This window comes from Daktulosphaira vitifoliae, unplaced genomic scaffold (genome assembly GCF_025091365.1).
Source record: "Daktulosphaira vitifoliae isolate Bord-2020 unplaced genomic scaffold, ASM2509136v1 Scaffold_3, whole genome shotgun sequence".
NCBI classification, from domain to species: Eukaryota; Metazoa; Arthropoda; class Insecta; order Hemiptera; family Phylloxeridae; genus Daktulosphaira; species Daktulosphaira vitifoliae.
In genome coordinates, this window is record NW_026099574.1 from 11,148,988 (window position 1) to 11,164,588 (window position 15,601).

The window sequence follows — 15,601 nt, forward strand, 5'->3', positions numbered from 1 at the left end:
AAAAAAAAAAAAAAAAAAAAAAAAAAACACATCTTAGTAAAACCAATACCTTCTCAGCTTCGCATCGAAGCTAAAATAAAATAGAACCGAGAAAGTCATGAATGAAAGAATGAACAAACTGAGGAACAGAAATTACAATTTATATAAATAGACAAAAAACGAAGTAACGACAAAATGCCGTCTAGCAAAAGAACTTTGGCTAAATCAAAACATACAAGAAATAGAACGTGATCTACTAAGCAACAACACAGGGGAAGCCTATAATAAAATTAATAAACTGCAATAGAAAACCAAGACATCCAGCAACATAGTTAAAGATAAACATTGCAAAATTTTGTTGGAAAATGAAAAGAGAGTAGAGAGGTGGAAAATGTATATGGAAGAATTATATGAACAAAAATAGGAAATCGAAAATGAAATAGATGTAAAAGAAGATAGAATAAGACTCGAAATATTGATAAGTGAATTCGAGAAGTCTCTAGGAGAACTAAGTGACATAAAATCAACAATAATTGACAATATCCCGGCTGAAATACTGAAAAATATAAGAGGAAAGACAAAACATCAATCGTTTAAAATTATTAAAGATAGCTATACTAGTGGAAGTCTACCACTGGATTTTATCAAAAGTATAACTATAAAAGTTCTGAAGAAAAACAATACAATAGAATGTGGAAACAATAGAACTATAGTACTCTTTTCTAATATATCGAAAGATCAGTTTGAATTTAGGAAAAGGTGAGGAACAAGAGAAGCGATATTAGCACTGAGACAGATCCTTGAGAGAAGAATTACACTGAATTGAAATACTATAGCAACATAGATCTAGAGAAGTCTTTCGATAAAGTAGATTAGAAAATCTTATTCAAGATATTAAAAGAAAAAGTAATTGACTAGAAAGATAGACGGCTCATTTTCAACTTGTATAAAGATCAAACAATAGAATTAAATGTAAATGGATCTGTAAAAGTAGAAAAAATAAGGAGAGGAGTGAGACAAGAATGCCCCTTATCGTCCTATCTATCCAATCTCTTTATTGAATCGAGCATAGATATAATGAAAACCAAGATCAATGGAGTGAAAATAAATGGTCAACATATACACTGTATTCGCTTGGAGGATGACAATGCTATCTTAGCAGTCTGAAAATGACATAAATAATATGCTAAAAATTTTATTAAACTGCACTGGATAAATTTAAAATTAAATTAAATTCCATAAAATCAAAACAATGCTTTTATGTAAAATGCTCTCAGATCTAAACCTTCATATACAAATAATAATACACGATTATAACAAGTCCGAAAATTCTTCTACCTTGTAAGTATCATAGCTTTCAATAACAAATCAACTCCTGACATCAGAAGAAGAATACAATTAATAAAGCAAGCATTCAAAAACAATACTCAGCTTCTCACCAATACACATCTGAGCATTAACTGTAAAAGATTGGTTAAAATATTTGTTTTGAGTGTGTTTTCATATGGAAGTGAAACATGGACAATTGACAAGAAAGACAGAAGCAAATTATTGCTGAGATATTTCCTTATTGGGTTCTTATTATAAGATTTTGTTGATGCTCTATTTGGAAATAATAACACCAAATGCTCAAAACTTCTTAAGACAGTATGAATACACGGGAATTATAGAAAGCAATAATATTTGAAATTGTACAAAAATGTGTAACAAGACAAGACTTTATTTAAAGTATGTGTCCTACAAAGATTACTACTGGCTTTTGAGGACTGAGGCAGGGTGATGATATTTTATATTCCTAAATATATTTATACCTTCTTCAATATTGTCATGTAGTAATGATTCAGGTAAATCTTTTGGTGGAATTTTATTCATTTCTAAAAATATAAACAATTAAACGGTTAATATATTTAAAATTATGCTTGTTCATATTACTAAATAAATTTGTACCTTCTTCAATATTGTCATGTAGTAATGATTCAGATAAATCTTCTGATGGAATTTTATTAATTTCTGAAAATATAAGCCATTTACTTTTAATATTACTATCTTCAAAAAAAAAATCATATAATGATTTAAGGAAGGTTATTTTTAACACGGTTATATTAGCTTAAAACAATATGCGTGGGGGCTTTGTGCCATATTTTTCGTATATTAAATATTCCGACGGTTTTTTCACAATAATACTAGTATTTTTCGTTCATTATTCTTTTAAGCTTATTATAAAAATAATTTTTAACTTTTTAGTTCGATATGCTTTAAAAGCGTGTTTTTTAGTTTTTTTTAAATATACAGAGTGATTAATTTATTATAAACCACTTGATTACTCGCATTATAATTAGAGTAATTAACAAAAAAACGTTGCTTCTATTTTTTGATTTATCAGCTATAATTTACTATTTAGAATTTTATCAGGAATAAATATTTAGATAAATGCTAATTCGTTAAACATCTAATATCCTATCCTTACAAATAAAAACAAAATTAAAAAAAATAAAATCATATATTAGAATTAATTTACTATCATAAATATTAAATTTAATTTAAATTTGAATATAGTTGGGCTTATTTTTGCGAGAATGCCTGATTTTTGTATAGGCTATTTTTAAAAATCTAATTAAAAACAGGAATGTTTTAAAGAGAACACTTACGCATGTATAAAAAATAATAACAAAAAAATATTTGAAATTTAAAGAAATCTCAAATAGATAAAATTTAATGTTAGTAAACTATTAATTCATAACAATAACTGTTAACTAAAAACTAAATTTGTTTCTATAACCAAAAACATGTAATAATATTGGACATTTAGTTAGGTCTGTAATTAATAATTTAAATAATGAAATTATTATTTTATCATATCATATTGAGTGTTATGCCTTTTTATGACCATGTTGTGACGAAGTGCACAACATCGTCACTATTTCGGGTGTGTCTAAACGTCTTGCAAAGCTAAGTTTCATTGTTTAAAACCAATGGCTCACTGGGGGCTAGAACTGGCAACTTTTTAGTGATTTCTTTTTTTCTTTTTCAATTTATTTCTTCATAATAGTAAATGAGATATTTTGACAGTCCAGATTTTTGGCTCGGGTTAACTTCCCTTTTATTATTTAATATATTCCTCTTAATTTAACCTAACTACAAACTCTTTTTCTTGTGTGTTCCATCTTCAATGGATTCGTGTAATTCTGTATTTTTACACATCAAATATCATCTTTTCCTATTTTATAAGGTACGAGAAATGGCTTTGTATAAGGACATTCCAATTACTCATTATATGTGAGATATTTTCACAAAGTTTTTTCAGATTTATTTCAAAGATTCATTGAACATCAGTGATCACTTAAATTAGTTTATAATTATTTCTACATATAATATTGAGTTAACGCGGTAATGTTCAAAAAACATTTTCTTTATTATTTAATAGCTCATTTTAAATATGACAAAATTGAAAACGTAGTTATTCTTTAATTCCCACTATTTTTGAAAATATTAAACTGATTTCAATGCTTTATTTTCTATCGAATTTAATTTTAGTTAATATGTGGTTAAATATAAATGATTATAACTATAACAATTGAAGTTATATGCGGTTGATCTATAAAACATACTGTAGACCGTATCTAGATTAAGGAACAGGAATAAAATACCCGCGGATACTTTAACTATTAACTTATACTTAATATACTTTAACTTTAACTATTCCCACAATGATGATAAATTTTACAGGTAAGATTAATATGAAAATTTAACAAACATATCACGGATGGTATTGGAACACATCCGTTAATGTTAATCGGAAATTAATGAAAAACACTAGGGTAGTCTAGACACTCACTATTTAGTGTTGACTAGAGGGAAGAGAATTAAATGATGTAATTAAAAAAAAATTATCATATTTATCAAATTGTAATTATTGTCTTGAAAGTAGATTTTTTATAGAGGACAAGTCATGGGAACGTATTTTTTTTTCAATCGTATAGTACACAAAAAAAATCTCAAATTTGTTTTATTTTTAAATTATGTATATGTACCGTTGTTTTACGAAATCAGCATTTTTTATGGGAAAATGTATGATTGTTAGTTTTTATGTCCCATAAAATTTGACTTCTTTTTATGAATATTGTAAAGATCATATTTAATTTAAAAAAAATGTATTTCTAATGATAGATTTTAGGGGTAGTTTTTGAAAATTAAATAGGAACCTATTTTCATATTTTAACTATTAAATGGAAAAATTTGATCTGAATAAAATTTCAATTAGAGTATAACCATTTTTGTGATATATCTTTGTGATTTTTTGGCATTTTAGAAGGGTGAGGTGTTGGGATGTGAAGTATTATTTAGAAACGCTTAAACCTAGAAAAGTATAGGGAAAATAAAAATACGCTGTGTATGATAGTTATATATTTGGATTAAAGCGTATGAAAGAGTACTGATAAAGGTCTTAAAGTAGACGTTGATGAGGAGAGGAGTCTCTAAAGATATATTGATATCATAAAAGATATGTACAATGGTACTTGTACCAGGGGTAATAGTGTAACTGTAGATTTTAGAATAAGAAAAAGAGTGCAACAAGGTTCTGCTTTAAGCTCTTACTTATTTTCTATAGTGATTGATGAAATTACTAGAGAAATTTATGGAGAGGTGACGTGGTGAATGTTATTCGTTATCGATAGAGTGTTAATGGGAGAAAATGGGAGGAAATTAATCAAAGTTTAGAGATGTGGAGATCAGCTCTTGAAGGAAAAGGATTAAGAATAAGTATGAGTAAGATAAAGTATATAGAGCACGAGTTTAAAAAAAGAGAACACGAGCTAATGATTGTAGAAGAGAATGGTAAAATGGATGAGTAGAGTGAATATAGAAGTTAGGATAAGAAACGAACATATAGGAGGAAGTATAAGTGTAGCGTCAATCATAGATAAGATAACACAAAATAGACTTAGGTGGTTTGGTGATGTTATAAGGATAGAGGAATCAGAAGCTGTGAGAACAGTTATACAATGTTGAAGGAAGATGAGATAGAGGAAAACTAAAAAAGAGATGGAGGGATGTTATCTAATGAGATATAAGGACACCTTATGTGTGCGTAGAGGATGTGGGAGATCATGTCAAATGGAAGTTTAGGATAAGGATGACGGACCTCAAGTAGTTGGGATAAAGGCAAGCAAAAAGAAAATGACAATTTTAAGTTAATAAAATTTAAAAAAATTGTGAAATTTTGCTAATTTAAAAATAGTTATGTTTGTAAAATTTTACCATACTATTGGAAATTTTCGATTTTCCAGTATAGGACCTTTAAAGAAAGATGATTTCTGTTAATTTGACGTATTGTTATGCTAAATTGGTTCAGTAAGAACTAAAAAAAGTGGCAACAGACATAAAAAAATAAAAGCAAAAAAAAACTAAGTAAAAAAATAGTATTGAGATGGTCTCAATCGCAATGAAGCTTACTTATTTTTTTTTTTAAGTGTTTTTGTAATGGAAAGTGATAATGGGAGATATAATAACCCAACCAATTTCCATTATTAATTTTACAAAAATAACATATTATTTTCTTATTTCTAAAAAAATGTAAAAAATCGTGAAACGTGGATTTGGAATGGCAGCGAGAATATAATAAAACGTATTTATTAAAGTAAAATAAATATACGTAACTGCGCTTCGACTGTTCTGAAAGTGATGGGAAAATTGTCTCATGGGTATCTAAATTGCACTGAAAACCTAAACCATCATATCTTTTTTTTATTGCCCATTGCACTATTAGTTTAATTCTGTTTCTTAGAAAATGATAGACCTCCATTTCAGTACCTCTGAATCCTTTGTTTTTTAATATATTATATTGGTGATTTGTGTGTTGCCCAAATGAAGAAAATTTCAAGTTTTTTATCGGATAACAAATTTCCTTGTTAACATTTAGTTCAGGGTGTCTTTTGGAAAAAAAATGTTTTAATGTGATTAATATATTAGATGTATTCAACGAATTGACTCGTGTTGATGTTAAGAAGTTTAAAAATGTATTATGTTGTAAGGATGTTATCACTTTATTCAATATAAAATCATTCTTTATATGGTTACTACGAGGTATAGTATGGATTTTATCTATAGATTCTAAAGCTCCTTTCATCAATTTTACTAACGGAATTAAGCTACTAGATATAGTATCTAATAACTCAGTGGTGCAATTGATCGCATTGACATTTTTGTTTTCACTATTTAACAACGATTCACAATGATTTTGAAAGCGATCTATAAAAGTGAAAATTGTTTTTAAAATATTTGCATACGAACATCCTAATAAAATTGTGGCTAATCGTATATAAGTACTACAATTGTTAGTTGTAATAGCTCTCCCGACTATTTGGTTACGTTCGTATTTGCGCCCATTATACACAATACAATTAACTTCATTTATATTTTTCCATTGAGCCATTTCTAACAAGTTACCCAACAATTCCACCTTTTGTTTTGAATATGTTGGTGCTTCAATTTGCAAGACAACAGAGAATAATATGAAAAATGTTATTGTATTCAAAGTTCTCGACATTATAATATTCACTATTTAATTTTAAACTAAACAATAGATATAAAAAAAATGTACACAGCTACACAAGACAAATTGAAATAAAAACTGCTTAAAGTTAATATTAAGCCATTATTTTTGATGATTTAAATTTTTATTAAGTCATATTTATAAATATAATATATATATTTACTTCACTTTTAGTTCAATTTATTTATTGCTCATATTTTTTTATAGATTTTTTTGTTATATGATTTAGTAAAATATAAGGTAAAGTGGAATGTTGTTTGTACAGTTGGGTCATTCTATATGTAACCACATAATGTGTGTTCGGCTATAGTTCAGAAATTTTTGAAATTTTTATCATAGACTTCTTGAAGGTCATTGCAAACAATTGGTACCGTGACTATGTTTTAACCCTTATTTCCATCTTCTAGTAATCGTTGTCTGTGCGCTGCGGTGGTCGATATACGTTTAGGGTATTCGTGCAATGCGGTGCCCTACTGTTATGTGCCGTTGATACTTTGCGGATACCATGACATGTTGAGGGCTACTTGCGCAGTATTCACAGGTTAAGCCACACGACGAAACGCATATAGAATTATTTGTTTAACCAGCGTAGTCTAGTCATGCAGTTAGGTTAACTATATCAAATTATGATAACATACATACCGAAAAATACATTTTACAGGTACCTGTTAATTTACCTGAACTTTTTGGGAATTTCGAGTAATACATCGTATTCCATTGCATCAACTTAAAAAAACAGTAGCACAGTGGGGTCGAGGCACAGTGTAGACAAGGCATAGATGGGACAAGTATAGATGATATTTGACAGTTATTAAAATCACTATCATAAGAAACGCTTCGATGCAAATCTGTAGATAGTGTTTCATTTAGAGAAATTGGTGGATTATTCCAAAAGCAACATCAACTCTTATTTCTTTGATTATATCCTAATTAGTAGTTCTTTGATTTTAAAATATAATATATAAATAAATACTAATTATAATTGTTAAATTTAGTATGAAATTGATATTCAATAATTTAATATTGTAATTTAAACGGAGAAATTATAAAAATAATAAAGAAGTTGTATTTTACTTTATTTTTACGTGTATAAAAATTTAAAGGGCTTGATACAATAAATTTCAATAAAAACTGTTTGTTACTATAAATGCACTGAACTACAAGGAACTTTCATCAGTAACAAAAATATACCATTCTAAATCAACTTTTCGCGATGTTTTCAAATCTGCAATTAGACTTTTTCTATCACTTCTAAGTTTTAATATTATTAAAAATTAGTGTTTACATATAAAAAATCGCATCGAAGCTAAAAAATTGGCTATTTAAGCTAACTCAAATTTAAAAATTACTTTTTCGACTTTAAAAAAGCAAAAAAAATTAAATAAGTTTAATTTCTTATGTCTTATGAACTTTATTCTATGTCAATTAAATTATATAATATTCATGATAGTCAATATATTCTCCTAATAAGATATTTTAAAATAAAATAAAATAAAAAACCTAGAATTTTAATAGAAAAATAGCATATTTTTGAATACGGTAGCCATTTGCGCATAGAAGATAGGTCGTCGAGACAATTTTTTTTTTTCATTTTATAGTACATAAAATAAGCTTTAATTTGATATATGTTTAAAGGACGCAGTATTTCCGGAACATTTTCAAAAATTAAGTTGAAAAAGTTAGTTTTTGTAAAAAAGTTGCTATTTTAAATCCCCCCCAATGAGCAGGTTAAGTGTTAGATTTTCAAAAAAAATGATATAAAATGAAAGGGAAATATCTAAAGTTTTAGTATAAAAAAAAATTATGTTAATTTGTTAATTTTTGAAAAAGTTATGGAAGTTTAAAAAAAAAAAGTGAAAAAAATGACAAAATTTATCGATTTTTATATGAATGTCAAATCTTCAAACATACGCGTAGAAAGTAAAACTTTTTCAACTTGACTTTTGAAAATGTTTTTACAATACTGCACTTTTGTATGTACATTAAATTACTAAAGTAACACAAAAAAATTTCTAAAGTGTTTTCATTTTACAAATGATTGAGTGTCACATGATAAATAATCACTCTTTATTGTAATATTTCAGACTAATTAATAAATTTTAAACTATGATTTTTCATAAAACTAAATAAATTTGTACCTTGTTCAATATTGTCATGTGATGGTAATGTTTTAAATAAATCTTCTGATAAAATTATATTCATTTCTGAAGGTATAAACAATTGAAAGTTTAATAAATTTTAAACTATGATTTTTCATAAAACTAAATAAATTTGTACCTTTTTCAGTATTATCATGTGGTAATGTTTTAGATAAATCTTCTGATAAAATTATATTCGTTTCTGAAAACATAAACAATTGAAAGTTTAATAAATTTTAAACTATGATTTTTCATAAAACTAAATAAATTGGTACCTTTTTCAGTATTATCATGTGGTAATGTTTTAGATAAATCCTCTGATAAAATTATATTCACTTCTGAAAATATAAACAATTAATCGTTTAAGTAAGTTGAGTGTTTAAGTATTTAAATAGTTATTTAAATTCTATGATTATAATATAATAATATATATTATTTCCTATATAATTTTTCTTTTTAGCTTCGATGCGAATTTGAGAAGATATTAAATTTACTAAACTAGGTTTTTTTTTGTGTCTGTTGCCACTTTTTCTCAGTTCTCACTGGAATGATTTTTTTCAACGATACATAAAATGATATTTAGTTGAAAAAATTTCTCTCGTTCCCCGTAAATTTTTGGCTAAATCATCAAAAAAATTACGATTTTTAGAACAATTTTTTACGTTTTTTTTTCACTTTTTTTTTTAAATTGCCATAACTTATGTTGAAAAATCAACAAATCAAAATAATTTTTATTATATAAAAATCTCAGGTATTTCCCTTTTATTTTATATAATTATTTTAAATTTTGAACCTGTACCTACCCACAGATGAGGATACAAAATAGTCAACTTTTTCAACTTAATTTTTGAAAACGAACCGGAAATTCTGTGTTTTTTAAACATATGTTAACTTAAAGCTTTTGTTTTGTACCATAAATTTAAAAAAAAATCGTCCCGACGACCTATCTTCTTTATGCTATCATATTTAAAAAGACATCCTAATTTAAAATTTAAAATTTGTTATAACTTTTTTGAAAAATGTATGTATCAACACAAATTTTTTTTTTTTTAAATACATATATATATACCTCTTTTGTTATTTTTGTACTACATATTGCGATAACTTTTTGAATAATGAACAAAGCAAAATAATTTTTTTTTATAATAAAACCTTAGGTATTTGCCTTTTATTTTATATAATTTTTTCAAAATTTGATCCTTTATTTGACTAAGGCAGGGGATTCAAAATACCAACTTTTCACAAGTCAATTTTCTCAACTTTGGAAATTATTATAATATATCTAATGTATGATTTTTGTTTCCTAAAATTTTTATGTGGCATATGTATGTTGTTCTAAACATTTATTCTAGAATAAAATTTATCTTACTCATATATATTTATATAATTTTCGACTGTATGTAAAATTAGAATATTATAGACTGGTAGTAGCACACACAAATAGAGTTAAAAAATTAATAAATTACAAAGTAAAATTATTTACTTTTGTAGTTGAACACTTTTATCATATAAAATCTAATTCGACAATAAATACTTCAAAAATATTAGAAATTAATGATTTTAATTGTTTGTATGGAAAAAGCTGGTTAAGCTACTTTTTATTTGAATAAGAAATATTTTTTCGATTTTTAAGAATGATAACTTAAACAAAATACCAATTGTAATCATTTAACGTATCGTTGAAAAAAGTAGGTTTAGTGAGCGTTGGCAAAATAAATCGTAGCCACAAAAAGAACCACATAGTATAATAATATTAACATGAATATAAATTTCTTCCCACGAGGAGAGACTATAGTGACAGGATTCTTTATATTTATTGAAGTTATTGAATCTAAATGAGATAAATATCAAATGATTTGAAAAATTTATTCTAACTCAAAAAAATGCAAAATATTAGTTGCCATAAACGGATTTGAACCTCGTACCCTAAGCGTGAAAGACACATGTGTTACCGATTCGGCAACTGTTCGTTGTTTTTGCCACAAGATAAAATTGGCCATTTAAGCTAACTCAAATTAAAAAATTACATAAGATATTTTAAAATAAAATAAAATACAAAACCCAGGATTTTAACACAAAAATAGCATATTTTTGAATACGGTAGCCATTTGCGCATAGAAGATAGATCGTCGAGACAAATTTTTTTTTTCATTTTATAGTACATAAAATAAGCTTTAATTTGATATATGTTTAAAGGACGCAGTATTTCTGGAATATTTTCAAAAATTAAGTTGAAAAAGTTAGTTTTCGTAAAAAAGTTCCTATTTTAAATCCCCCTTGTGAGCAGAATAAGTGTTAGATTTTCAAAAAAAATGATATCAAATGAAAGAGAAATATCTAAAAATTTAGTATAAAAAAAATTATGTTGATTTGTTGATTTTTGAAAAAGTTATGGAAGTTTTAAGAAAAAAAGTGAAAAAAATGACAAAATTTACCGATTTACCGAATTACAAAATTTGTAATTTTTTTGAAGATTTCCACATTTGCGGAGAACGAGGGAAAATTTTTCAATGTTTAAGGGTAATGTCTTCAACTAGGTACGATTTGTGATCTTTTGGTGTATTGTTGAAAGAAATCGGTCCAGTGAGAACTGAAAAAAGTGGCAACAGATAAAAAAAAAAAAAAAACACATCATGGTAAAATAACTTCAGCTTCGCATCGAAACTAAAATGATGATAAATTTTAAAACTTTAAAAATTGTATTTTTTCAATTTTTAAGGGTTATATGTTCAACTAGATATGATTTGTAGTCTTTTAATGTATCGTTAGGTAAAATTAATCAAGTGAGTTCTGAAATAAAGTAGCGACAGGCATAAAAATAAAATAAATTATGTGTTAGTATTTCCGGAACTCTTTTAAAAGTTAATTTTTTGTGAAAAAGTTGTCATTTTAAATCCCTTCTTGTTGACAGGTAAAGGTCAAATTTATAAAAAAAATATACAAATTGATAGATTCATAAGGTATCTATAAATTATATTAATTTGGTCAATTTTATTTGCTAATTAACTATTAGCTATATCAAATCGATATACTCTTTTTTTTTTTGAATCTAAAACATTGATAAATATGGTTTTGGAATGAAATCCAAAATAAAATAAATATTTTTAAAAGTAAAATAAATATACGTAACTGGGCTTCTTCTGCTCTTGCAGTGATGGTATAAATGTCTCATAGGTATTTATTTTGTACTGAAAACCTAAATCTATGTACCTGTTTTTGATTGTCCATTGTGCTTCATTTTCGATTTTTATTCTTAGAAAATGATAGAATTTTTCGTTTTCTTTGGTTTTTAAATTTTCATATTCGTTATTTAATATTTGAATATCTGAAATAAAATCAATGGGGTCTTTAAAATGACAAAAGTTCATGTCGATATTTAGTTCCTTGCGTCTTATGTAAAAAAATTTTTTTATTGTAATTAATTTATTTTCAATAGTCGATGAATGGATTACTGAAGGTGATAAAAAGTTTAAAAAAGACTCATCTGATAAGGATGATAACATTTTATTCATTGTATAGTTTTTCTTTGAACCTTTTATCCAAGGCTCAACATGTAATGTGTCCATATAATCTAAAGCTCCTTTCATTAGCTTTACTAACGGACATAAGATAGTAGAAATAGTATTTAATAACATAATAGTGCAATGGATCGCTTTGACATTTTGGTTTTCGCTATGTATTAACGATTTACAATGTTCTTGAAAGTAATCTATAAGTATGAAAATTCTTTTTAAAACATTTGCATACGATCATCTTAAATATATCGTAGATAATCGTATGCGTTTCAAGCAATTTTTAGGTGTAATATCTATCCTTTCTATTTCATCTAGATTATAATTGCATCCATAATAAAAAATAAAATCAACTTCATTTATACTTTTCCATTGATCAGTTTCTAAAAAGTTTTTTATACATGCCGCCTTCCATTTTGAACTGGTTGGTGCTTCAATTTGTAAAAACACAGAAAAAAATATGAAATACGCAATTGGAAACAAAATTGTCGTCATTTTAATATTCCTTTAGAATTTAGTGACTCAACAATAGCTTTAAGAAAAAACTATGTAACTACATGTAATGTATTAGAAAAAACTGCTTGATAAATACATTAAATTTTAATTTCATTTAATTTATATCATAATTTTCATACTGAGTTGGAAAAATATCTAAGGCGACGTTGAGGTTATTTGTATTGTTGGGATATTTTTTTTAATCGAGAACAAGTTTTTATGCAGTTGCAAATTATTTAAAAGCAAATAAAATAATAATATATAATAATAAAATATTATTTATAATATATGGCATTAGAAAAAACATCGATAGTTCGATACTGTAATATTATATTATTACTTATAATATTAAAATATTATATTATGTTATCTTTTGTACATGTATGTCATATATTATGAATTCACAAGATCACCAAAACAGGGTTCCCTTATTTAAAACTTAAAATAATCAATAAATTAGACAATTAAATCTGATTATCGTACAGATTCAAAGTCACGCCCATGTGTGAGTTTTCAATTAAGTCCAGCCAATCACATTTAACTATTAATTAAGATCTACAGTTTCTAAGATCACACTAGGAATCGTTACACGACCCTCGTCTACTATAAAAACCCATTTTTTCCTATTAAAATCAGTTCTTTCGCAGATTTTGTGTATTTTTAAATCGCCGAAAGAACTGATTTTAATAGGAAAAAATGGGTTTGAAAAATGAATTATCTTCTTCTCCTCTCCGTAAATACACTATTATGTAATTAATAGTACATTTAATTGAAAGATGTTGAAATTTTTACATTCAAAATTGGTAAGACATGCAATATTTATTACAATTTATTTTAAATGAACAATATTAAAAACCTAATGGTTCTACTTGTCAGGGACAGTGTGAAGGGTGGGGGTAGAAGTAGTAAAGACAGTTGCCTAGGACTCAGCGGTTCTGAAATCATAATATCATTGAATAATTCTCAAAAGTTTTAATTTATTTTACCCAGGTTTCACAAAAATCGCACCATTAGTGTTGCCTTTAAAACCTTATTGCACTGTATGTAACATTCAAAACTTTTTTTATATTTCAAAGATTGATTTTTTTTTATTCATTTAAATGATGTTGACATTATGTCTTCAAATTTTTAACTACACATTTTTAAATAATAAAACACATGTTGTAATCACATTTTTTTGTTGCTTTTGGTTTTTTTAGTTTTTAAATACATATTTTAACTCAATTTTATTTTATTTTATTTTTATTTTAACATTATTACAGGCAAAGCCCAAAATTAATTACAATCTTCATAAATATATTAGTAATACATTATCATTCTTAGTAACAATCAAAATACATTAGCAAATAAACATTTTTTTTTTTTTTTTTTTTTTGAATATATATGAATCATTAAAATTAAAAAGCACAAACAAAAACGAGGCTTAATTAATACGAACTAAAAGCTGGATCATTATTGGCCAAACGCATGAGACGAGTCATTGGGGCGGAATCTAGGAAATGAGAAGGAGTAGGGGGAATGAGAAAGGTAGTATTAGAGCGGGTGGTACGAAGAGGAATTTTAAATTTTAAAAGGCTGAGAAGCTGGTTGGAATCTATTTTGTTGGATAAGAGGTTGTTTAGGAAGGAGAGGTTAGAATTATGTCGTCGATCAGAAAGACTGGAGAGATGTAGGGATAAAAGGACAGGTGAGTAATCATGAGGATTATGGGGAATATTTAGGCGATATGCAATAAGGTTTAAAAATTTTCTTTGAACCCTTTCAATTGAAGCCCTTGCGACAGCTGTTTGGGGATCCCAAAGAACAGAGCCGTATTCAAGGATAGGGCGAATAAGGGAGGTGTAAAGAGTTTTGAGAGAGTTGGATAGTTTAAATTCTTGAGTGATACGGGAGATGAAACCTAGGAGTTTAAGAGCTTTACAAGTAATATGCTGAATATGTTTGTTAGGAGAAAGATTATGTGTGAAAATAAATCCAAGATCACGTATTGACTCAGAGGAACGAATTAAAGGAATGTTATTTACGGAATAAGGAAAAACGATATGAGGACTACGTCGGAAGAATGACATGATAGAACATTTTTTAATATTAAGAGAAAGGCCGAGGGATTCACTCCAGTTTGTAAATCGCAGTAGATCTTTTTGTAGTAGATGGCAGTCGGATATGGATTTGATACGGAGGAAAAGTTTCATGTCGTCAGCAAATATTAGTAATTTTGCATTATGGAGGATTGATGGAGCGGAATTTATGAAAAGGGCAAATAGAAGAGGAGAAAGAATTGCACCTTGGGGTACGCCAGAAGATCTATAGAAGGTATTTGAGGTTGAATTGGAAGTAGAAACATAGTATTGACGATTAGATAAATAAGAATGAAACCAGGCAAGAAGAGGATCTCCAATACCTAGAGTATCTAGAGTGTGTATTAAAATTCTGTGGTCTACTTTATCAAATGCTTTTTTGATAAATTTTTGATTTTTTTTTATTCATTTAAATGATGTTGACATTATGTCTTCAAATTTTTAACTACACATTTTTAAATAATAAAACACATGTTGTAATCACATTTTTTTGTTGCTTTTGGTTTTTTTAGTTTTTAAATACATATTTTAACTCAATTTTATTTTATTTTATTTTTATTTTAACATTATTACAGGCAATTAATAACAGGAATTTATGAAAAGGGCAAATAGAAGAGGAGAAAGAATTGCACCTTGGGGTACGCCAGAAGATCTATAGAAGGTATTTGAGGTTGAATTGGAAGTAGAAACATAGTATTGACGATTAGATAAATAAGAATGAAACCAGGCAAGAAGAGGATCTCCAATACCTAGAGTATCTAGAGTGTGTATTAAAATTCTGTGGTCTACTTTATCAAATGCTTTTTTGATAAATTTTTGATTTTTTTTTATTCATTTAAATGATGT

General features: G+C 26.6%; 1 protein-coding gene across 8 annotated transcripts in view; it reads right to left on the reverse strand.

Moving 5' to 3' along the window:
• Positions 1–12,841, reverse strand: part of LOC126900971 (uncharacterized) — a 14,577-nt gene extending 1,736 nt beyond the window's left edge. Inside the window, exons 1-6 of one of the 8 annotated variants that reach the window (XM_050677044.1) lie at positions 11,801–12,841; positions 8,946–9,008; positions 8,810–8,872; positions 8,671–8,736; positions 1,927–1,989; positions 1,791–1,853 (exon numbers count right to left, since the gene is read on the reverse strand). In XM_050677044.1, coding sequence (XP_050533001.1) covers positions 1,791–1,853; positions 1,927–1,989; positions 8,671–8,736; positions 8,810–8,872; positions 8,946–9,008; positions 11,801–12,305 — 823 coding nt within the window. In that variant the 5' untranslated portion in view covers positions 12,306–12,841. Of the gene's footprint in view, positions 1–1,790; positions 1,854–1,926; positions 1,990–5,637; positions 6,624–8,670; positions 8,737–8,809; positions 8,873–8,945; positions 9,009–11,800 lie in introns of those variants that run through there. The other 7 variants (XM_050677041.1, XM_050677047.1, XM_050677046.1 and 4 more) reach the window with 7 other exon arrangements.
• Between the last annotated feature and the right edge of the window lie 2,760 nt (positions 12,842–15,601).